The sequence below is a fragment of the Anarhichas minor genome, unplaced genomic scaffold (genome assembly GCF_050575085.1).
Source record: "Anarhichas minor isolate MPS153535 unplaced genomic scaffold, ASM5057508v1 ptg000081l, whole genome shotgun sequence".
In the NCBI taxonomy this organism is placed as follows: Eukaryota; Metazoa; Chordata; class Actinopteri; order Perciformes; family Anarhichadidae; genus Anarhichas; species Anarhichas minor.
The window spans coordinates 228623-255000 of NW_027466527.1; the positions used below are offsets into that span (position 1 = coordinate 228623).

At 41.6% G+C, this 26378-nt stretch overlaps 1 protein-coding gene across 1 annotated transcript in view; it reads left to right on the forward strand.

The window, feature by feature from the left end:
* gabrg3 (gamma-aminobutyric acid type A receptor subunit gamma3) overlaps positions 1-20031 on the forward strand; it is a 38718-nt gene extending 18687 nt beyond the window's left edge. The window contains exons 4-9 of the mRNA XM_076081525.1: positions 6813-7033; positions 10722-10804; positions 14396-14533; positions 16701-16853; positions 19376-19575; positions 19750-20031. Of these exons, the coding sequence (XP_075937640.1) occupies positions 6813-7033; positions 10722-10804; positions 14396-14533; positions 16701-16853; positions 19376-19575; positions 19750-20031 (1077 nt within the window). The remainder of the gene's footprint in view (positions 1-6812; positions 7034-10721; positions 10805-14395; positions 14534-16700; positions 16854-19375; positions 19576-19749) is intronic.
* The last annotated feature ends 6347 nt before the right edge of the window (positions 20032-26378 follow it).

Consider the following 26378-nt stretch of genomic DNA (forward strand, 5'->3'; position numbering starts at 1 on the left):
GATCTGGTTCTGTCCACGGTGGACCGGTCTCTGCTGGAGGATCTGGTTCTGTCCACGGTGGACCGGTCTCTGCTGGACGATCTGGGTCTGTTCACGGTGGACCGGTCTCTGCTGGAGGATCTGTGTCTGTCCACGGTGGACCGGTCTCTGCTATAGAGGATCAGGAGTACACTGAGACTGATTCATATAGAAGATCAGGACTACACTGAGACTGGTTCATATAGAGGATCAGGACTACACAGACTGGTTCATATAGAGGATCAGGACTACACTGAGACTGGTTGATATAGAGGATCAGGACTACACTGAGACTGGTTCATATGGAGGATCAGAACTACACTGAGACTGGTTCATATAGAGGATCAGGACTACACAGACTGGTTCATATAGAGGATCAGGACTACACTGAGACTGGTTGATATAGAGGATCAGGACTACACTGAGACTGGTTCATATAGAGGATCAGGACCAAACTGAGACTGGTTCAGATTCAGGTAAAAGTTCCTCACTGTCACTTTAATGCAAAATGAAGTTATTAGTTATTAAATCATAATTGTCGGGTAAACATTAGTGATAGTATTTCACTAGTACCGATGAACAGAATATGATGGTTGGCGATATCCTCCCCAGATCAGAAGGTTCATCTATAAAATCCTCAATAAACATGAATAATATCTTCTCTGCATGCGGGGACAGGAAGGTCCGCTCTGTTTCCACTCAGATTAAAAGCTGCATCACTGCAGCTATGATGTCATCGTGGTATCTGTTTGTTTTCCATCCCGAGCCGTTGGTCAGCGCCGGCTGTGGTCCAATTTGTATTCTGGTCGTTTTGAACGTCGAGTAAACCGGCGGAATAATAACACGTCAGAGTCGACATTAAGACCATGTGCAGAGTTTCAATAATGAGTATTATCCCCATTTGTCCGCATGATTTAAAAATGTGATGGGGAAATATTTCCATTATAAGACTGAGTCTGCTCAGCGTGACCCAACAGACAGCGGAGAACGATGAACACAGCATCTTGTCAACGTACTGAATCACATAAGGCAGAGGAGACGGTTCAACAGGAGGAAACCCGAAACGTACGTTTCATAACGCTGAAGAGAAAACAAATAAGTCTTTAAAAAAGTAAAGTTTGGCTTTAGGCCCGTGGCTATTAAAGCCAGAAGAGGCAATTTATTTTAGAAGCAATTTTTTGTCATAGTTGTTCAAATTCTCATTACAAACCAATCAATAAATCAGATGCTCTGACTGTCACAGAGCTGCAGGAATGAGTCCTATAACCAGACATGAGTCAGCATTTTTTCACTTCCTGTTCCCCCTTCTTCTGCTTCTTAAATGAGCCGGTAAAAAGAGTGAATGAGACGACTAAACGTCCTCACTAGAACACTAGTCCTCCTTTAGCTTAGTGGAGGAGACGTGAAGTCATGTGACCGTGGTGGAGTACCTTTATAGCCTAACGTTAGCTTCTTACTTTACACTTCAAACATCATAAAGGTGGACTTCATTAGTGAAGATTATCTTGATGGACTAAACCTGGAAGAATCATAAACTCGTCCTCCATCAGTTAGGACGTCCATGTGTTTCGGGGGAGTGACTTTGGACGGAGGCCTTAAGGGATCTTTTGACTGGACCAGGCGGCAACTTCTGATTCTTTAAAGTTCTTCAAAGCTTCATGTGTTAAAGCTGCATTCTCTCTAGTGTCCACCAGGGGGCGACTCCTCTGGTTGTATAGAAGTCTATGAGAAAATGACTCTACTTCTCTCTTGATTTATTACCTCAGTAAACATTGTAAACATGAGTTTATGGTCTCAATCTCTAGTTTCAAGTCTTCTTCAATACAGCATGATGTTCATTTAGTACATTATGGTCCATTTAGAGTCAAACAGACCATAAAGCAGGGGATGCTTTAGGGCGGGGCTACACAGTGATTGACAGGTCTCTACCAGAGACGTATAGTCTCTACGTCACTCCTCCTCAGTCCAGATATGGTCACTTCCTGTTCACTGGTTGCAAAAAACAAGATGGCGACGGGCAAAACACTGAACTCAAGACTTAAAAGACAATAAAATAAGATTATATGTAAAAACACCAAAACAATTTCTAATAATTTCTGTAACACGATCATATTATCAACAAATATTTCTCTGGTACAATGAAACCCCCCCCCTCTGTATTCTCTTAACATGGTACAGTCCGAGTCCCTCTACTATAAATCCCATTTGGAGCCCTTACTTCCTGTTTGCTGATTTGGACCAATAACCAGCAGGTACTATTGATGGGTGCTCGTTCACAAACATGTTGGTTACTTTAAGTCATTTTTAACCAATAAATTAACTGAGTATTTAATTATGAATGTGAACGATGACATGACTGGAATTACTTTTGTTAGAATGCTAGCATGCTATAAACACATGTGCTAACTATGCTAACATAACTCAGCTACACTTAGCAACACACCAAAGACTACAGATGCTCTGTGCCGGCTGGATGGAATAAATAATAGAAGTGAATAAACTATAATGTGACCTGTACTGTCTCTGGGTAAGACTTCCTGCAGGAGGTAAGTGTGCTGAAATTACATTATTTCTCATATTCTATGTAGGTAATTCAGGTAGTTCGGCAGCTAACTGGACAATAAATAGACAGTTTATTTAAAAGACATTAAACGCTTTTATTCTGCAGCAGAGGAGATTTAGTTGAACTGGATGGTGGTTTACAACTCTGTCTCCATAGAATTATGTTCCCAGACGACTAATAAATAATCACTTATTTTCTCTTTTGCTTACAGTTTAAAACATTTTGGAAACAGGTTAAAACCTTCTGGTGACGAGCGGCCCCCATTTGGGGGCTCTCGAGCTCAGAACCCCTCAAAATCAAATGCGGAAAATAGCATGATTATTAGCCAGTAGCATGTACGTGGCTACTTTTTTTTTTGGATGAAAGAGCAACGTATGGGCAACAACATCATATAAGTCACTTCTGACACACTCCCAACACAACTATAGGCTACTCACATAAGCAGAAAAATATCGTGGCATAAAAGCACCAAATCCGGGCCAGAAATCGGCGTTATGAGTACCTCAAATCAATGTTTGTACCCTCATGCTAACAGCTACCAAGTCATACAAAGCATGTAATAGCATTAGCACACGTGGCGGAACACGTAACTAACTTCTGTTTTACGATCCGTATAAACACTAAACAGTTGTGAGTGATCAAACGTACCTTCATGCTGAACTCCGCCGAAAAAAATCGTAGGTATGCGCCCAAGTTTTATGAAAAATATGGATAATAACGCCGCAGAATTTCCGTTCCAAAGCTGTAGTCATTGCTGCCAACTGCATACTGTTGACTTCCGACTTGTTTCCAGAATAAGAGCGGTCAAGCAGGCTTGGGCGAGTGGTCAGACTGCCTGCGACCGGAAATTTCCGCCGGGGTACACGCGTCACTTCTGGCAACTTTATTGTATGAAAACTTTTGCCGATCGCCACCAAACTTGACACAGGTCTTCCTAAGCCTGTGACACTTCGAACGAGGGGTTGTTTTTTGAAATCGACCGAGGATAGGCTGCCATGCAGCCACATACACACACATGAAATGAGAAAATCCTACAGATGACAGCCAAAACTGGCTCTGATGATGTTATGAATATGAATATGATTCCTATTATCTGTATTTGGATGTATTGAATCATATGAGTGATAAAGAAAGTGAAATATATAGTTATATAGTGTATAAAAGTACAATGTAAGAGCTGCAACAGCTGGTTCGAAAATGATGACCTCGCCTGACCGCTTTGTACTAAAACCTCTTATTATTCACTTTATTCCACTTTATTCGACTTTAACCTTTTTTTAATAACTACTGATCAGTTATGCTATGACTTGGGAAAGTTTTAGGGAGATAGCTGCATTATTTCAATAACCTTTTATCAATGAAAGTGCATTGTTTTCCAGGCGAAGCTGAATATTTTCAATTTCAGCTGTGTAATGTCTTATTTAACTATATTAACCAGTAACATATACAAAATATTTACACAATTCAACACATCTCACAAGTGTTACCAGTATTCTAGCATCAAAATTATTAAAATAGACCTTGTAGTTAGAGCTGAGGACTCTCTTGCGTATGGGTATGCAATTTTCGCGCAGAGGGCTAAAAATAGGGCTAGGGGGCTGTAGTCACCAGAAGGTTAATACATTTAAACAAAGCAAAAATGCCACAAAACTGCTTGGATAGTTTTAGTACAAAAACCTCATGGTTTGGCTTAAAAGTACTACGGTATTTGAAACACACACACACACACACACACACACTGGTTGCAGAGGGTTGAAGAATGTTCAGATGTGGTTGAAACGCTGTGCTCGTCACATTTACTACGTTTACTTGCCCCAAATATTCCGGTTTGCCCTTTATTCCAAAAAAGACAATATTCCTAATTATCTGTTTACATGACTAATGAAAATGAATATTCTCTAATAATCCCGTTTACATGCAGCCGTTCATCTCCAGATTATGTGGGGGTCTCTTCCTACTCTACGGCTTTGATTTGACATGTACAGTAGCTCCAGACCAGCAGGCTGAATAGAGGCAGTCGAGGTGAAAGACACATTTTCTTCACAGCTAACTCCAGCTGTGGTGGCTGAAAGCAGCGGGGGGGAAGTGAGATCAATACTCCTCATGTTGAATTATATAAGAGATAACAAAGCTGGAAATGTTGTTTCTTTATGTTAGGTTCCCCTCAGCCTCACATCTGCATCTCACAATGTCCACATGTGATTCAGCTCACGTTAGAGATTTGATTTGCACACTTTTCCTCCACTGGTCCCCTGAGCTCCTCACTAATGTAAAGGTCAGGAGCACACAGTGGTTCTCTGGATTACAGCCTTCATCCTAATTGGTGAGCTGTTGGAGCTGGTGCTGGGTGGAAAGGTTGAAGGTTCAGATGGTGGCAGCAGTTTAAAAGAAGGTGTTGAGGTCCCGGAGGAGGGCAGTTATTATTATTAATATTATTTTACAGTACAGCATCTTTCTGTTCCGTCTGAGCTCCTCGTTCCTCACGGAGCCTGAACAGGAAGACCAGCAGTGAAACAGTTGAATTAGAAAGTAGAGACCAGTTAATGTACAGTAGTAGTGTTGTACAGAGTATGGGTATATCATAGTTGTGTAGTTTTACCTTCCACAACAGAGGAATCATCAGTAGCTTCAGATCCCGGTACAATAAAAACAAAACAATTCAAACAGGTCATAACTTTCTCTCTAATATCAACTTTATGTTGCTGTGAAAACATCCTCGAAGGACGAATCCTCGTGCAAAGTTTGATATGACATCTCACCAAATGTTGCTCCTCATTTTATGTGCATTTTCTGACAAAAATGTCCATCAACACGCGTCAATTTCTGTTAAATGAAAAGAGTCTTTTTTTAACCTCTGTTAGCTGTTAGCTCCGTTAGCCAAGCAGCACTGTGGTGCTAACAGCTAACGCTACTAGCTCTCCTCCTGCTGTCAACACTGATTTGTTGTTCACAATGAAACATGATCAGAGACAAATTGTGGTGAACGAGAGTTCATCATCCTCAGGTGTGCAGCACTAGTGTGCTCGGTATCTGATTGGTACATCGACTCAAGTACTTCCTGGTACTTGATCCAGTACGTTAGACTGCATCAGAGACACGTCTGATACCTGAAGGAACAACTCTGACTGTTGAGAATGTCCAACATGTAACAACTTGTTACTGTTATTAATTCACACCTCGAGTTGCTAAAGATCAATGGAGATACAGGAAGTGTATCCTGAGGGTTTAACACGTGTTCTACTGATCAAACATTGGTCAAAATACAATCAAATAAATGTGTTTGGTTTCAGATCTTTAGAGAATACTTGACTGGCTTTAGAAGAGATATCCAACCTCATGGATCGAGTTCATCAGTTGTCATGTTAGTTCGTCATGTTATGTTCGTCATGTTATGTTCGTCATGTTATGTTCGTCATGTTATGTTCGTCATGTTATGTTCGTCATGTTATGTTCGTCATGTTTCCTGTCTGAATGAGATGCTGTAGTTTAGTTTATGTAGACGTCATGTTTGGATCTTAAAACCATTGTATTAAATATTATTGTAAATATATTATATATATAAATATTATTAAGAATGGTAAATACATAAATTGAATGATATATATATATATATATATATATATATATATATATATGTATAGTATTCATGTTTCCTGTATAATAGCATTTTATTACTTTTCAATATCATAAACAATATTACTTATTTCTATTAGGAGCCATTGTATTACTTCTGATACACATTTTTTACTATTATATATATATTTACACTTGTTTTTTGTCTTGTTTTGTAATTTACTTTTTTTAAATTTTAGTTTAATTTATTCACTATAATTGCTTCTATATTTTGCGCTGGTGTCAGTATTACTTCTTTTACACTGTTATCATAATAACAATAACAGAAAGCTCAGTGACACGTCGATACGATAAAATGAACTAAGAAATACATTCAATTAGATTTTAAAAATGTAGTAAAATAATTTAGTAAAATCAACAAATACAAATAAAACAGAAAAGCAACGACATCACTTAAGAAGCAGTCTGTAGAAATGTGTTTAAGAAGAGATTTAAGAGATCTCTGATTCGTTCAGAGAAGAGCTTCTCAAACCTCGTCATCCTTCAGCTGAGTGAACATCAGTCCTCCTGAGGAGCAGGTGGAGCTCCGCACACATTGTTAGTGATGATCAGATGCATTTAAAACCACTTCCATGTCTTCTGCTTCTGTCTCTTTCAGGAATACCAGATCGACATCATCTTTGCCCAGACGTGGATGGACAGCCGTCTCAGATACAACGGCAGCATGAAGAGGCTGACTCTGAACAGCAACATGGTCGGACTCATCTGGCTGCCGGACACCATCTTCAGGAACTCCAAGAACGCAGATTCCCACTGGATCACGGTGCCCAACCAGCTGCTCCGGATATGGAACGACGGGAAGATACTTTACACTCTAAGGTGCACGCGCTTCACGCAACACGGAGCTTATGCAGAGTTCTTGTTCTGCAACAGAAGTGAGAACATTATAATTCAGTGACTCATTAATGCACGAGTGCTGCTGTTACTGACTCTTGGCATGTCTAATATCAAACTGCATGAGTCAGAATGCACAGTGTTACTGTAGTTTATGTGTTACTGTAGTTTATTATATGGGGACAATAGTCTGGGAAAGTTCTTGAATAATCCTAACTAATAGCGTCATAAACTGCAGGAGGTTCTAAAAGCATGAATATAGAGACGGATTGTAATTAAGTCCCGCCCACAGAACACTCCTAAACCCTGAATAATATCAGCATATCATATCCTATCATTCAATCTGAAGGTGATTCCTTTAGAATGAAACCTGACTCTGAATATCCAGACAGAATATGCTGCGTTCATGACCCGCATCAATGCACGTAAATGAGTCAACAATGTTAATTACAGAAAAGCAGTAAAAGAACATTTTGCCTGTTTATATATATATATATGTATATATATGTATGTATATATACTGTGTATATGGGGCAATGACATGACTTATATCATTTCATTCTATAACACCTAACCAGTTTTTAAAAAATGTCAGTACATTCAAATAATATAATTTTATGTTTTGGCTCAAACCTTGAAAATTTCCGAGCAAATGAACAGACTAAGACAACTATATAAAAAAAGGTATTTAAATGATAATAAATTCAAAATAAAATACTATTGCATGCTTTTATTGTTGAAAAACAATAGTTTTAAGGCGTTGAGATCATTTAAAAACTTTTGTGCAGCAATTTGCATGTTGCTCAAATGGTTAATCAACTATCAAAATAGTCTCTTCATAGTTGCATCATTTTCTGTTAATCAACTTATTGATTAAAGGACATATTGGTTTTAGATCTATTAGTTTGTACGAGTCATGTTTTTAGTTTGTTTGTACTTAGATACTTTAATTTGCCATTAACTAGCTAACCACAAACACTTTGCCATTGAGATCATACAATACTTTGTTTTAGTTAAGTACGGGACTATCACGGTCTGGAGTTCCTGAACATTCACTTCATACTTCATACAAAGTGAATTATGGGATATTATGAAGCCTTTCATCTGAAAGCCGTATCAACATTTTCAGTAGGATTCTTATGATCACATCCTGAATCTCCATCGCCTGTGCAGTCTGACCATTTTAAACTTGTCCTTTGGGAGTCAACGAGGTTTATCAATCACCCCTTCGGTTCATATCGTAGCAGCCTTCAGCAGTCTGTGTGGAGAACTATCGGTGACGCCAACATTCCCCAGAAAGAGCAGCGCAAAAGCAATTAGCTCCCGTCAGCAGCTGTAAGTGCAAATAGGCTGCTTGAGCTCTAAGACCAATTTACTAAGGCAGCCACCCTCGTGCCCCAAAGCTCTCTTTGTAATTAGAGCACTCGACATTAATATAAACTGCTCCTTCAGTAATAAGCTTCTCCAGACCGCCCTCCATCTTCATGGCACCGTCCTTGTATTGAGAGATGTCTCCAGACTAACATTGTCTGTGTTTTATAAAGAGCTGCAGTGATGATGTATTTCTGTAGTCCAACAGGAAGTCATCATCACTGGTTTCCTCCACAAACAAGCCAACGGGATTCTTCCATTTTATTCAGAATTGAATGCATTAATCAATCTCTGTGTCAAAGAAACGTTTATGGATCTTCATCTGTGTGGAAGTCTATGAGAAAATGACTCTACTTCTCTCTTGATTTATTACCTCAGTAAACATTGTAAACATGAGTTTATGGTCTCAATCTCTAGTTTCAAGTCTTCTTCAATACAGCATGATGTTCATTTAGTACATTATGGTCCATTTAGAGTCAAACAGACCATAAAGCAGGGGATGCTTTAGGGCGGGGCTACACGCTGATTGACAGGTCTCTACCAGAGACGTATACGGCGTCTCTACCTCACTCCTCCTCAGTCCATATATGGTCACTTCCTGTTTACTGATTGTGCAAAAAATCAAAATGGCGACGGCTGTAATCCAAGATGGTGACGACGAAATCACCGAACTTAAGGCTTCAAAACGTCCACAAACCAACGAGAGACGTCACGATGACTACGTCCTCTTCTTATACAGTCAATGCTTAGAACTAAACCTTCAAATCTCTTCCGCTTGTGTTCGATACAGACTTTATGTCAGACATCTGACCAGAAACACATTCAGAAAACACACTGACTTCAGAAGAGGGAACAGGAAGTGTAAAAACTGCTGACGCGTGGCTGGTTTCTGGACTCATTCCTGCAGAACTCTATTAAACATGTGGAAGTCAGCTCACTATAAACCTTTTTATGTTTTCAATCAATGTTGTGCTGGATTGGTGGAAAGTGTTTCTAGTGTCGAGCGAGTCGAGTTATTAACTACAACCAGCTGGACGCTTCCTCACTAATCTGTCACGTGCAAACTTTGAGCAGCAATGTCCGCCGATGGGCATCAGAGAAAGACAATGAAATGTCATTTGGTATTAATTGTGCATTGACTTGGCCGCAGTAAACAGAGATGACATTCTGTGATACCATGCTTCTCCCACGTGCACTAATGAGGTCTAAAGATCACACCAGAAGTACGCTGCAAAGATGTTTTTCTTCTCCTTGCTCCCCGTCGTATGAGCCCACTCTCGAACATTACGTTTATAATTGAATCTACTAATTTACTTTATCTCGTCGAGAACAAAACCATTGTTGGATAAATACAACCAAGCATCTAACCACCACCACGTTCAACATGCTTTCCTTCGTGCTGATTGTTCTTCCTCAGTGAGAAACACAGACTCTGGGTTTATTGAAGCATCAGGCTGATCTCTGTTCAGGCTGATGTGTTCTCTCATCCTGTTTTAAAGAGGTCAGTGAACTCTAAAGCTTCCCTTTGAGATCAGAAATGTAACTTGCATTCGATAACTGGTTCATAACTGAAGGTCAATAACGTATCGGCTGCATAATTACATCTACAGGTTCGTCTTGAGGGACGGCTGGCCTCTAGCTGTATTTATTACTATTAATAATTATACTTGGCTGATTTCTAAGAAGTTTATTTATACGTCATAATCACTCTATAAGGGCAGCTGTAGAAGAAGTTCTTTAGTATTGAAAGCAGAGACGGTTAAGGAAGGAAAGCAGCTGAGAGTCTGTTTCCTGCTTCTGTCTTTCCTTTAGAGAAGAGCAGCAGAACCGGATTCTATTCACTTCAATGGGAGAAGTGAACATACTGGAGATTATGTGGATTTGTTTTGCTCTATAGTCACCAATGTAAACATTGGACCCATTTGTCACCAGCCATATATGCTCCAGACTCACCCTCACGGTGAGCACGTTGTAGAGAGGCGCGCTGTGACCTCTGCCCTGTAGGACTCGTGCTGTAGCTCGGTGGTTAACATAGAGACGTCCCACAGTCTCAGTGATCGTGGTCCTTCAATCCCAACACTGTACGTTGATGACTTCTGTTCCGCTGCTGTTCCACTCGAGGCTGAGATTGTTTTTTAATTATAATTACACTAATGCATTCATTCCGCCATTTTTAAATGATAACAACAAATTACTTTAAATTGAAGGTCTAAGCCGGAACAATGTGTTAACGTGACTTTGGTTTCACATTAAATGTTTTACTAAAGTACTAACAGAGCTGATTCTATTGTTTTCTGTTCAGACTGACAATAAACGCAGAATGCCAGCTTCAGCTGCACAACTTCCCGATGGACGAACACTCCTGTCCGCTCATCTTCTCCAGCTGTAAGTACCCAGACGTACCCGCTGTGAAAAACTAAAATATTTGTTTTGGAGTGCCATATCTGTTTCAGGTGATTATATTGCATATTATATTAATATGCTCTCTGAATATGAACTGATGTTAGTGTCCATCACTGCTGTCACGCCTGGCTGAGCGGCCTCTGTGAGAACAGTCGCCCCCGGAGCCTCTTACAAGCAAATGCGCTTTTAGGAGTGTTTGTTTTAAAACATAGATTTTAATGTTGTAGTTGTAACTGTAGTGGTGGAGGACGTTCATGACCAAGGGACTGAAGACAGTTCAAAAACATTCACGTTTCACGCCGCAGCTCCTCAGAGCTGTGACGGCTTACGAGCAACGAGAGTAAAACACACCAGCAGGGAAAATAAGGCCCCACCCCCCGTCTGAACTCTGATTGGCCCCGCTCGATGCCCCCCTTCTAGAGTCAGAAGGTGATATTAAGTATATTATTAGTATCAAGGATGGATTACTAAACGGGTTGCCGAGTACAGTCACAGACCCCTGGATCAGAAACTCAGTATAAAGGTTTCATTAAAATGTATTGTTGGAGAGTCAATCAGACGACCAAAAAGAGGTAAAAACACAAAACAACCACAAAGAGATGCAAAACAACCACATAGAGATGCAAAACAACCACATAGAGATGCAAAACAACCACATAGAGATGCAAAACAACCACATAGAGATGCAAAACAACCACATAGAGATGCAAAACAACCACAGAGAGATGCAAAACAACCACATAGAGATGCAAAACAACCACATAGAGATGCAAAACAACCACAGAGAGATGCAAAACAACCACATAGAGATGCAAAACAACCACATAGAGATGCAAAACAACCACAGAGAGATGCAAAACAACCACATAGAGATGCAAAACAACCACAGAGAGATGCAAAACAACCACATAGAGATGCAAAACAACCACATAGAGATGCAAAACAACCACATAGAGATGCAAAACAACCACAGAGAGATGCAAAACAACCACATAGAGATGCAAAACAACCACAGAGAGATGCAAAACAACCACATAGAGATGCAAAACAACCACATAGAGATGCAAAACAACCACAGAGAGATGCAAAACAACCACATAAAGATGCAAAACAACCACATAAAGATGCAAAACAACCACATAAAGATGCAAAACAACCACATAGAGATGCAAAACAACCACAAAGAGATGCAAAACAACCACATAGAGATGCAAAACAACCACAAAGAGATGCAAAACAACCACAGAGAGATGCAAAACAACCACATAGAGATGCAAAACAACCACATAGAGATGTAAAACAACCACATAGAGATGCAAAACGACCACATAGAGATGCAAAACGACCACATAGAGATGCAAAACGACCACATAGAGATGCAAAACGACCACATACAGATGCAAAACGACCACAGAGAGATGCAAAACGACCACAGAGAGATGCAAAACGACCACATAGAGATGCAAAACGACCACATAGAGATGCAAAACGACCACAGAGAGATGCAAAACAAGCACAGAGAGATGCAAAACAAGCACAGAGAGATGCAAAATAAGCACAAAGAGATGCAAAACAAGCACAGAGAGATGCAAAACAAGCACAGAGAGATGCAAAATAAGCACAGAGAGATGCAAGTCAACCCTAAAAAAAAAAAAAAAATTGACCACAAAGAGGGGGGGGGGGGGGGACATTTACATGTCTGTGTCCAGGGGGCCCATTTTCTTATCATATAATATAATTATATAATGAAATAAGCTGCTCATGGCTCCAGGATTTGGAATTACAAAGAGATGACTTTTCCTCCCCGATACCTACTGTATCATGATTACTGCTCGTGTGTCATACACCTGCACCAACATGTATTCATTCGCCGGCCATCGTAAGGACGCCATGTTGCGTCCTCAGCCCCTCACTGCTCTCTTGGTAGCCATGCCAACATTTGATCAATCGGACTCCGGCAGCGGGCGGCCACAGAACTAAAGATGAGTACAGTAAACTGAAGCACAAGTGACTTCTTTGAGTGCACTGAAGTATTGAAGTGCACTAGGACCAGCAGCATTAGACGGCCTCCACATTACCAGTAAACAAGTACTGTTATACATTTCCATGCAACACATCTGTATCATATGCAGTACTGTGTGTACGTTATATCGCTTCATAGCAGCTCAGTGTGGGATGTGAATCTGTTGTGGCCACGTTTGTGGACATCCTGCTGGAACCCATTAAACCCAATTCCTTACCTAAAGGTGTCACCGGGCGTTACACTGGTTTCAGCTTATCTCTAAAGCCCATCATGCATCTGGGGGATATTGAAATAATCAACTGAGTAAATGCAAATATCACGCAGCTGTACCGAGCATTTTAGCGTCTTTTTTTACGGTCTCCCCACTTTCATTAACTTGGTCTCCGGGCGGCTGATCTTTAGCAAACACGCTCCGATAAAACAGACCGTCTGCTGCTTGTTTAGTTTAGTTTATTAACTGGATCCCCGGTAGCTGCCGCTGGGGTCCACAAAAAGGACAAAACGTAATACATACAAAACGTGCAAAACATCACGTGACACAAACAGTTAAAAATAGTACAGTCAGAATAATAGAAATAATAGAAAATAGAAATAGTACAGTCAGATGCTCGTTGAAGCAGACCGACACAGCAGCAGCAGCAATCTGGTGAACACAGCGAAGCATTTTCCTTCCAGAGGCGGTGAAGACCAAAGACCGAGTTGGAAAGAGAGTTCGTATTCGATCAATATTCTCCAGGGGGACAGAAAGTACCCAAAGTAGGTCCTGGTGTGATGTGAAGAGTAAACTTAAAATTGTATCCATCTAAAACACTTTTATTCTGAAAGGTACTACGTCTTCCTGTTAGGGTAAAGTGCATTGAGTCTTATGAATATTGTTAAATAGTAAATGCATCATGAATTGTGTCTTGAGCCCATTAATAATGTTTTATGCAAATGTCGTACATTGTGTTCCATTCATAAAGTTTACTACTTCCAACAGAAAGCTTTTATTTTCTTAGTATTTCTGAATATGTAATGTTATCATTGATCGCAAATTAGAGAGAATCAAGCATGTTTGAACAAGTTGTAGTTTGGGCAACATCTCCCCTCACAGTTGATGTTAATTGAAAGCCTATTACATCAGACTGCTATCAGGCAAGATGATGATTCTGTTAGCTTTTCCTTCTGAAAACTATTATCTGTCCGTTAAAGACGGGAAAGGTCTGGCCTAGTGCGACACCAAGGACGGAAATGGAATCATTTAACCCGTCGTTAACCTCGCGTGGTCGATTGTAGCAGCACTCCCAGGCTCCGTGCGCATCATGTGAAGGTCAGGCCCGAACATCAAGATGGATTCCGTACATTATCGAAGCAAAAGATTTCATTTAATCTGCTTTTCTTTCTGCCTCTGTCGTCGTCCCAGACTGTCTTTTTCATAAGCCGGCCTCCCGCAGGAGACACATGCTGCTCTGGATGGCCCGAGGTCCGTCTGCACAGGACATCCATCATCAGGATGTGAGCCATGTAAGCGCCATGGGTCACACTCACACATGTGCTCTGTGTAATTACAGACGGATACCCACGAGATGAGATGATTTACAAGTGGAGGAAGAACTCTGTGGAGGCGACGGACCAGAAGTCCTGGCGTCTCTACCAGTTTGATTTCATGGGCCTGAGAAACACCACCGACATAATAAAGACAACAGCAGGTAGGTGTTATTCAAAGAGGTCTCGGAAGCCATTGACTTCACTCATTTATCCTGTTTGTTTTCTACATTTTTTTAATTAAAGTGTAACTTTGAGTGTAGAAAACAACAAGTCTGAAGTTATTACATATGGGGAGAAATAGAAGCGGTTTCCCTGCCTGAACTACTTATAATAATGGTAATAAGTTTGTGAATTTAAAAAAGGTTTTGTTGCGAGAGTCCATCCAAGATAAATAAACAAGCTGTCCTATCATCGACTGATGGCTCAAAAGTAATAATCTATTTCTTCTTTTCTCCTTCTACTGCATTCAATCTGTTTTTAAACCCTTTACATTTGCATAATAACTGTATCACGTTTACGAGAGCTGCTGATAAATGTCCTCTTCCACGTTCATACAAAGTTGTATATAATATATCAGATGATCTCTGATATCATTTAACTAAACCCCAGAGGTTTGGCTGACATGTCTCTACCGTGGAAATTCCAAAAGTGCCTCTAGAATATGAAACAAAGTATGCATGGCTAATGTTTGTTGATTCGTTTTCTGTAACAGCGTAACATCACGGTCACAATCAAGCTGCAATCTCCAATTATTGGAAATAAAACTGCAGTTCCTCAAATGTCCACTTGAGGCTGCGGCAGCGAGTCAATCCCCATAGACCTCAATGTTAAAATGAACAACTTTATAGCAGAAATAAACATGTTTACAGCCTGGTACAAAAACGTATTTTGGTCTCTAAAGCTAACATCCCCGTTTATGACAACGGTACGGAGGTGAATGTTTATATAACTCTGTTACCTTTCAATTGCTAACTGCTAATTCTGATAGCTAATGCTAATCCCTAGGATGCTGACTATTGTTATGATAATGTGAAGGTAAAAGTTCTGTAAAGTGTCTGTTGTGGTGACAAATACAGTATAAACTCTTATAAAGATTTGTTATTTTGAGTCTATGTGTGTATGCTAAGCTAGGGCTGCCCTTTGTCACCGGTCCTGTTCGTGACTTTCACGGACAGGATATCTAGGCGCAGCCGGGGGGGCGGAGAACGTCAGGTTCGGGGGTCTCGGGATCGCCTCTCTGCTGTTTGCAGATGATGTGGTCCTGTTAGCCTCCTCGGATCATGACCTCCAGCATTCACTGGGGCGGTTTGCAGCCGAGTGTGAAGCGGCGGGGATGAGAGTTAGCACCTCCACATCTGAGGCCATGGTATTCGGTGGATTGCTCCCTCCAGGTGGGGACGGAGTGCCTACCTCAAGCGAAGGAGTTCAAGTATCTCGGGGTCTTGTTCACGAGTGAGGATAAGATGGAGCGGGAGATCGACAGGCGGATCGGTGCGGCTGCAGCAGTAAAGCAGGCTCTGCACCGGACCGTCTTGGTGAAGAGGGAGCTGAGCCGGAAGGCAAAGCTCTCAATCTACCACTCGGTCTACGTTCCTACCCTCACCTATGGTCACGAACTCTGGGTCGTGACCGAAAGGACAAGGTCGCGGCTACAAGCGGCCGACATGGGTTTCCTCCGTAGGGTGGCCGGGCTCAGCCTTAGAGATAGGGTAAGGAGCTCGGTCATCAGGAGGGAGCTTGGAGTCGAGCCGCTACTCCTTCGCGTCGAAAGGAGTCAGCTGAGGTGGTTCGGGCATCTAATTAGGATGCCTCCTGGAGGCCTCCCACTGGAGGTTTTCCAGGCACGTCCAACTGGGAAGAGACCCCGGGGAAGACCCAGAACACGCTGGAGGGATTACATCTCCCAGCTGGCCTGGGAACGCCTCGGGATCCCCCAGAATGAGCTGGAACATGTTGCCGGTGAGAGGGAGGTCTGGGTCGGCCTGCTTGGCCTGCTGCCACCGCGACCCGACCCCGGATAAGAGGAGGAAGATGATGGATGGATGGATGGATAGATGTGTATGCTAGTGATTAGCAGTAGTGCTATTGATTAGCATTAGCTATTCAAAGGCTAATTTAAAAGGGTAATGGCTACTCTTTAACTAATACGTCTTGCTCCAGCGCAGATGTTATTGTACAACAATGTGTTTACTTCTTCTGTTCTCATTATACATGCAGGACCTTCAAAGATGTCAGCCGTGACACAAAGTAGTTATTTAGCTTGTTTTTGTTTTTTATTCAGTATAATTTCTGTATTAATAACTTGGAGGTTGTTCTTTCCACACACAGGGGACTACGTGTTGATGACGGTGTACTTTGACCTGAGCAGAAGGATGGGCTACTTCACCATCCAGACTTACATCCCCTGCATCCTCACCGTGGTCCTCTCCTGGGTGTCCTTCTGGATCAAAAAGGACGCCACACCGGCCCGAACGGCTTTAGGTACTCTGGTCTCACTGCACTTCAATAAGTGTGTCTGCACCAGGACTCACTGCAGGTTTATGTCTGCAACACTTCAGCTGTTAGAGATAAGAGGAACTCGAGATGCAGACACCATGTCAAGGTCTTTTCTTTGGAGGCATTTTAATCATGTTTTTCTTTGAATATTCTCCGTTTTACTATTTATCTATACTGCATAGATATGTGTTATCTTGAGTCACTCCATCTGCTTCTCCTGTTTTGTTATGCTTCCTCTCTTTTGTGCATGCTCTCTGCTTGTTGTTGTGCAGTCCTGTGGAACGCTTTGGTGAAGGTAATTGACTTCATCCATTTTATTTTATTTCTTTTCTCCGTTAACATTTTATCAATGTTTTTCATGTTTGAGTGAGGTGGTGTTCGCCCAGGCCTTTAATTAAAGAATTACGTACAGCTATTTCAACATTTTAGATAGACTTTACAGAAATTTAAGTCTCAGTTATACTTTTCCAAAAGGACCGACGCACTGACGTGAGCTGACGTTGGAATCGTGACGAGGAAACATTTGGATTCTTTTATACTTTGTGCAAGTTTCTCCTCGTGGCAAACCAACATTCTCAAAGCTCCTCAAAGTTCTCCATGATCTCTGTTCTTCGACGTCTGCGTATTTATATAATGTTGAGTGTGCACGGACAGACAAAAACCTGCTGCACACAGTCTGATGGTGCGCCACCCTCGCAGATACTTCAAGCATAAATCAGGCTGTAATGTGCCTCCATTACACAGAACAAGGGCAAACTACTGAGCTGTCATTGCAAATGTTCTTAGAACTTAACTATATATATATATATATATATATATATATATATATATATATATATCAGTAAATACAAACATCTCTCTTCAAACATGCTTTTCATTCTATTGTTCAAAATCTCAAATGTGTGGCACAGGACCTGCAGAAGGCCGGTGAGTGTGATCGCTTGTTACCATGGGAACCTCAGTGAAACAGAAGTTTAGTTTTTCTCTTCCAGGCGTCTCTGTGACGCTCCTGGAGGAGGATGACATCAGGTTCCTCTCACATCAAAAACATCTGGTAGTCACAATGACATGTTAGCTGCTAAGTGTTACGATCAAGATGAGGTTACTTTTTATTAACCGTAAACCTTAAAGCTCTACTAATCAATAAGTTTACATTAAGAACGGATTCAAATGACTTCATGTTGAATGTGAAAGAAGTCGTAACGGAGAGTCATTACACGTCTCGGCTCTACATCGTTTTAGCATCTTTTAGCTCATTGTTTTGGTTTTATGGTTCACAATGTTTCTGTTTTGTTCTCGTGTCCCCGGCTAAGAGTTTAGAATCATTATACGCCACCACACAGCAGACAGACATAGTTAGCAACCAGCTGGTGAACATTCAGCATTCATCAGCTGCTGATATTTCTGTCATAGCTCGGTGGAGACCAAAAACAGAGCAAGAGATTATTCTACGTGCTTTTTTGTTGGTGACCAAAGAAGATACTTCTAATCAATGCTAGTAATCCTAATAGACTGCTCCGTGTCTGCTGGGTGTTAAACAAGCAGCTGTTTGCTTACAGGTTCACTCTTCTCATTCCTCAGTCTGTACATCCTCCTTTCCTTTCCTCGCCTCCTCTTCTTGTGTCTCATGCTAAGAGACCGGACGAAGCTTTGTGTATAAATGTGTGTGTATAAACCATATGGTACAAACAATGATGACAACGATGCCGTATTTACGTTATGATGACGTTGTGTTGAGTGTTGATGGAGCTGCCACAATGTTAGCTTAGCATAGCACCGATCGATCCAAACTCCATTCAGAAAACGTGAAAAGTGATTTGCTTGTCGTCTTGCGGAGAGAACTAACAAAAACATGAATTCAGACTTTTTACAGATCTGCATCATTACGTAGATATGTCGGAGTCCCTTTGTGTCCGTTTATTGGAGAGGAGAGAGGAGAGAGGAGAGAGGAGAGAGGAGAGAGGAGAGAGGAGAGAGGAGAGAGGAGAGAGGAGAGAGGAGAGAGGAGAGAGGCAACAAGCTTTTAACAAATGAGACATCATTGCCTCGGAGACGTCGGTTAAATACCAGCTGTCCGTTGTTTATTCAGTTGTGTTTTATGATCTTATATTTATTTATCTTTCAGATGATGAAGACTTATATATAATTACTCTTTATGTGTCTCGAGGGCTGAAAAGCGAAGGAGACACCTTGTGCTTCCTCTCTCCTCTCCTCTCTCCCCCCAGATGCATTTTAGAAAGTGAGAGGTCCTTCGAGACGAGCACAGATTGATTTATGGGTCACAGGCAGGAGGACGGAGGAGACGAGGAGACAAGAGCGGACTGTACCAACTTAATGAGTTAAATGTTCTTCAAGATAAGAAACCAAAACACTGTTGGAATATAAGTATTCTTCAAGCTCTCTTTGCTATTCGCTCGTTCTTTCGTAAAATGTTCGTTAGGAGGAACCTCTCCTGTAGTTCCTGTGATTGGTGCTTCGGGTGATTTCTCCCTCGTTGGCGTCTGCAGGTATAACCACGGTGCTGACTATGACCACCCTCAGCAGCGTGGCCAGGACATCTCTCCCCAGAGTGTCTTACGTCACTGCCATGGACCTCTTCGTCACCGTCTGCTTCCTGTTTGTATTCGCTGCTCTGATGGAGTACGCCACCTTAAACTACTACTCGTACAGCACCAGGAGACCCAGCTGCATGGAACCCAAACGATCGGTGAGGTGGCCTTCAATCGGGAGGATGTATAGAGAGATATTGAAATTCTTGCTGAAATATTCTTCTTCTTCTTCCTCTTCCTCTTCCTCCTCCTCCTCCTCCTCCTTCTCCTCCTCCTCCTCCTTCTTCTTCTTCTTCTTCTTCTTCTTCTTCTTCTTCTCCTCCTCCTCTCAGAACTACTCTGTCCTGGATGTGAGACCTCCTCCTCACACCGTCATCGCTCTGAATAACTCCATGTACTGGCAGGACTTTGAGGACGCTTGTGTCTTCGAGTGTCTGGACGGGAAAGACTGCCAGAGCTTCTTCTGCTGCTTCGAGGAGTGTAAAGGAGGCGGCTGGAGGAAAGGACGTGTCCACGTGGACTTGCTGGACCTGGACGCGTACTCGCGCGTCTTCTTCCCCACCTCCTTCCTGCTGTTCAACATCGTGTACTGGGTGGGATACCTCTACCTTTAGCCCACCACGGGAGGACGGGAAGGAATTAATAATAATAAAAAAGAAGGTAACACCAAATAAAACTCTTTCCTGTGCTACCTGCAGCCGTTACCTTCGAGAGGTTTCATGATACTGATTCCCTTCAGGACGGGATGGACGACGTGACAAAGATGTCCGCCGATGACTTGCGTTTGTACCGTTTATTATCCAGCCATCAGTCAAATCCATTCGATGAAAAAAATCCAAGGACGGTGAAACCATTCATAGTGCCTTCCTCTGGAGGGGTAGATGCTACCTGCTATACAATAATCAGGGAATAATGATTTATTTATGGCTTTGACTGATTATGGCTGTTCTCATTCAGAGCTTTGAGGTTTATAAAACAGATTTGTTGTTTTTATTATCTCTTCTACTGACTCTGAGCCATTAAGCACGACTCATTCTATCGGTGTCCCTGTACGGTGTGGTAAATAAATCAGTTCCCGGGGAAGAATAAACCTGACGGCAGATAGAATAATATGTGCTTTGTTATGATATAATTTTCTTTATGTATGCTTGTGTGTGAGTACAGACACAGATCTGACTGCTGTGGTTGTAAAAGTCAATCCAGCACCAATAGTCTCAACGACACTTTAAAGGAATAGTTGTGGGATAATTTAAGAAATACATTTATTGGCTTTTCTTGAAATTGACACCACTCTCAAACATTTACACTAAATATGTGAAGTGAACGACGCCACCGTGACGTCACCAGTTTGAAGTTTTGGCCGTCGCCATCATTTGTTATCCTGAAGCGATCATATTTGGATGAGGGATGAGCTATCGTTAGCGTAACAAAGGCTTAGTTACAAGCTTACACTTGTGCCAGCTAGCTTAGTTAGCAAGGTGCATCCGTAATTCACGTTAACTGCGATATTTATTTGGATGCTAATTTTGGCTAGCAAAACCAGTGAACAGGAAGTGACCATATTTGGACTGAGGAGGAGAGACGTATACTAGAGAGAATGCAGCTTTAACACTTGAAGCACTGACTTCTCTTTTCAAAACTGGAGGTTGTCTCCTGGATTTAAATGGTTGAGGTGGTGACATTTTTACCTTTTGGAGAGAGCCAGGCTAGCTGTTGTCTTGCTAATCGAAGCTAACCACTAGATCGTCCCTTTAAAACAGCAACCGTTAGCTTAGCTAGCTTAAAGACGAGCTAACAACAAGCTTGAACCTTTCGTAAGGTTACAAACTGTCTTTAATGCAGGTTAAACATACAATATAATGTGTCTTCTGAGATACACTTAATTTATTTTACCTTTGGACAGAGCAAACAAATGATGCTAAGCTAACAGGCTACTATCTTCATATTTAGCATACAAACATGAGATTAGTATTCTCAGTGTATTTCCGAAAATGTCTCACTATTCCTTTTCAATCGTTGTGAGTAATAATTGATCTATTGATTGACACATGCCTGTGCTTTTCCACAATATACTGTGGAGGTTTTTTGGGATGTTGTAAAAATACCAACTCGTGGTTTGAATAATAATAGACAGCGGACATCACAGAAGCAGTTTCTCATATCTGCAGCTGCATTGTCACAGACTGGAGGTTGAAACACCTCAGAGGGAACAAAGGCAGCGACGCGTGTAATCCAAGTGTTATTGTTTGTAGATGTTACACTTGTTCTCACAGCACAAAGCTCTTAACACACACTAGAAGAAGTGAATGGACGAATAGTTCAACTAACAACCTTTCAGTTCTGCTGGATGCTCACATTAAATTTAACGCGTGTCATTTGTTGCTGTAGACGCAAATATGATAATCCCACTCGTCAGGATCACTCATCTCTGTTGGACTCTGGTTTGCATGCAATAGACATTTAAACCCTGAAGACTGTATTATAATTTGATTTCTGTGTGTTTTTAAATTTGGCATTAGCAACCGTTGAACTGCCTTAGTGTAGCCCCGCCCACAAATACATATGTACCTCTGGTAATAACCTCCGCGTGACGAAGACGAAGGCTACTTCTTTGGCCTTTTGGCAGTTTGCTTACGTGGAACTTTTTATATCCCTTTTTTGAGCTGTATTCTTTTATTATCATTATAGTTGCTATATTCAGTATATGTGCCAAATATTCCCAGTATGTGCCCAGTCATTTATGTTTTCAGGCAAGTTTAAACAACCCTATAACTACAGTATATGTTCTGATACTGCACATACAGGACAGTAACGTAGAGGTGGGGGAACCTAAAGAGAATCCTTCACCCACATAATGACATCTGTGTCTCAGTTACTCTCCTTTTGGTTTCACAACAGCAGAAGTACAAGAAACCGTCCGTTAACTCTCACACGACTGGTGCAGAATAATCCCAGTATGATAGATATCCTCAGGATCTTATCGACACTAGAACTCTTATTGGTCCGGTTCCTTATCGATATTCGGTTCGTTTTGATTATATTGTGAGAAAAGAATCCACATTTCTTTATTATTCTTGTATGTAAGCGAATAGCGTTTCCTAAGCAGCAATGAGTTCTAAAATCTATTTACAACACGTCAACACGAGTCCTGCACACGAGAGGGACTCTTCATACGGAAGTCCTTTCTGTCAATTCATCCAAACTTTCTCTCTGTTTTCTTGATTCTCCGTCGAGGCGAGACACTAAAGAACAAAGGTAACGCAGGGAGAGCAACTCGTGCACAGATTAGTAGTTCGAAGTTTTTTCCTTTTAAGGAGTAAAATAAATATCTTACATATAAAGTTTAGCTTTTGGATTGTGGAGTATTTAGCGCCATGCATGCTGGATGCTGCGTTCACACTGATACATGTGAAGCTGGACGCTCATGATTTATTATTATTATTATTAACAGGAGGAGAAGAATAAAGTCCTCCAGCGTTGGTGTGACGCACCGAATGTGCCTGCAGACGAACCAGACTGAATCATAGTTCATGTGTTCATCGCCTCAAACATCAACAGCAGTTCTGTCTCACCGTCTTTTTCTTTACAGTCATTTTTTGTACTTTTAAAGTACTTTTTTAAAGTCCTGTTTCTGCTGAGTGTTGATTGGTCCGTTGCTCTGTGGCGCCCTGATGTCACCGCGTTCTGCTGACAGATGAAGGGCGATGCAATAAGTTATCCTAAGTGCTGCTAACTTTAACAATAGCTCAGCATGTAAGCATGAAACCTGATCAAACACACACTTTAGTGTTTCATTAGACGGCTGACTGAGAGGAGGTGGAGACGTGTGACACGGCCCTGACTGTTAACATCAGTCGTGTCTCAAACACACAGCGGTTCATGTGTCACTCTAGTTTTCTTTAGTTAGACTCAAATGTAAAAGGTCAAGTTATTGTGAAAAACGTTCATTCTTCTCACATCTTCAGTCAGATCTTATTACACGATGGCAGTTAAGGAATCTAGCAGAAAGAAGGCGTCGGCATTATTTATGTTTCTGCAAACTACGGAAAGGTTTAACGTCGACGTTTCTGCATCCTGTCGGAGGAGTTGATGGAGATGCTGGAAAGATGAAAAAACACAAGTCAACGTTGACTTTAGACAGGCTGTGAAGATGAACGGGCTGCTATCTGTAGATAATCATGTCGTCATGAGCAGCAGTGGTGGGCCGTGCATCTTATAGCTGGGCCTTCAGTGCTGTCCTACTACTGAACCAGCTCCTAATAACCTCACTATGAGCCACAGCTACGCTTATTATCTGTTGTTTGGATTGTTGCCTGAACAGAGATGATCAGCAGAGAAGATGTTTTTCTGTTATGAGCCACTTTATCCACTGCTGTGTTATTTGTCTCATTCTGTATTTAATTTGTGTTGACATGTATCATCTCCTGATCTGCCTCTCTGTGAACTCAACACTCAGCTGTGCACTTCTTTCATACGTGTGTGACAGACATAAGATGGATAGTCGGTGTCCTGTTGGTTTTATCTCTTCTGGCTGCAGCATCTACAATGCGGTGATGATGCTCGTGCTATTTTCATACCTGTTTCTTTTTGGAATAAAGTTTTCTTTCTGTAAAACATTGCAGTTAATTTACCACTTTAAATGTCTTGTTTATTCAAAGTGAAGCTTTATTTTTGAGTAGAACTAAATGATTTTATTCACAGATGTCTCTCCAGCTGTTTTTGTTTAAATCAATTTAAATCAGATTGAGAAACATTGTGACGCATTTCAAACTGTTAACGACCCGCAACAGAAAGACAAAATGGCCGCCATTTTCCAAAGTTGAGCAAAACTTTTTAAAGCAGATATTTGTTGCAGACCAGTGAGAGAAACAAATTCAATTAAAGCTGCTTCATGTTCTGAGCGTCCAGTTCTGTCCTGGTGCTGAAGGAGCTCTGGTGGGTTCAGAGCCTCCATCAGAACTCCTTTATTCACCGGTTATACTCCGACACTGACCGGCTGCTGACTCCTCCCTCGCCGGCCTCCACATGTTACTCTGCAGGGAAACAGTTTGCTCACTTCATTGTTTTCGGGCGGAGACTACCGGTAGACTGCTACGCGTCAGACAGCTCGGTGAGTCTAATTATGTCTTCTGTGTTTTGTGCCTTAGAGCCCATGTGTCTAATATCTGGACCAGAGGTTCTCAAAGTTCTTGGGATTGTAACACGAATCAAACATATAATTACTTTTTGTTGTCTTCTGCCATTGAAACTATTTATACTCTAAAAGGTTTTAACTTAAATCCATCAAAACTGTTCCATGATGAAGGGAAACCATCTGAATCCTGCTGATACACTTCTATACTTCATATGGAGGCTTCTTCTATTCAAACTGCATCTGGTCTTAGCGCGACTTCTCTGTTGTACTTTTCAGGTAATTGATCTTTAAGGCTTTTATTAGATGGTGTGATGATCATGAGCAGGAAGAACTTCACTAGATGATGGACTCTAGTCCACCATTGAGTCCTTCGCTCTTTAAAAGTCTCTCTGTGGAGCAGAAGAAGAGGACGGAGCCGTGTGATGAAGAGCTGTAAGTCCATCTCCTTCATAGACGTCGGTCGTCTTCTTAACCGCCTGCTCGCCACTACCAAATCGTCAGTTGCCTCGGTAACCGTATTCTTTTTTTTTTTACATTAGGAAGGGGGGGGGGGGTCTGACTCCGGCCTTGACATGTTGCCTTTTGTCCTTTTTAAAGCAACTCTTCTCCCGTTGTTCACTGGTTCTGCTTCACTCAGCCTGAGAACAATACCAGACGACTCGCTGTGAACACTTTACAGCACAAACAAAAGCCAGTGTCGACTTCTTCTGACGAACGCTTTGATTGAAACTCACATTGTGATGTGACGAAGGTCGAAGCCGAGCAAAGTAAAGACTACCTCTGGAGTCTGGTGTTATTTGAATGGCGTTAATTGTCTAGCGCTTTTTTAGTCTTCAGACCACTCAAAGTGCTTTAACACTACATGTCATCATTCACCCATTCACACCCATTCGTACACTGATGGCAGGGGCTACCATGCAAGGGACCAGGGGCGTCGTTAAGCCCCCCTAAAATGTTCTTCAGCCCCCCCAAATAATTTGGCATTATTGTCTGAAAAAAAGAAAAAATCTTTTTTTGGTGATGTCATTAAATTAAACTATTGTTTCTCACATGGACAAGTTATTTATAACTCTAACATGCTACATATGTGCGTGCGTTCTGGTTTGTATGTTTTCTCCCCCTTCAAATTACAATCCAACAGCCATCATCATACTTAACGATATAAAGTAAGTTGACACTGTCGGGTCCATTCTCCATCCATTGTGTGCGGTCCCTTTAAGAATCAGGATTTGGGAGTGACGCGGATATGAAAGCTAGTTTATCCGTCTTTCCTTTACAAGCAGGAAAATGATTTCTCTCTTTATTTGAGAAAAGTTCATATTTGTGTTGTCAAATTTCACTATGACCCTGAAATTCTGTCTCTTGTGTTATCATATACTGAATGCAAGTAGAACTACAGAGCAAAATCACACTCTTTCTGATTGAACCAATCTATGAACTGTCTGAAACAATGATATCCACGGCCCCAAATGGGCCCCAAAAAAAATTGCTGCAAACATGCCGCTCCCCTTGGGGCTAAGCCCCCCCCCCCCCTTTCTTTGAATCCTAGAAACGCCCCTGCAAGGGACTAACTAACCCATTCATGTGCTTTAGAGGTCAGACAGTTTGTAGGTTCGGGCTCCACCAGGTGATCTGTCTGGTTTACTTCCTCCCGCCTGGTTCAACTCGCTGATCAGCTGCTGTAACAGTCCTATAGAAGTGATGCCCTCTGTGTCTCCAGCCTCCATGGCAGCCGGCTTCATGCAGTGCCAGATCACTGCTCCTCCAGGCAAAGTTTAAACATGTATATGTCTAATCACATTACATATGCAATATGTAATAACAGAT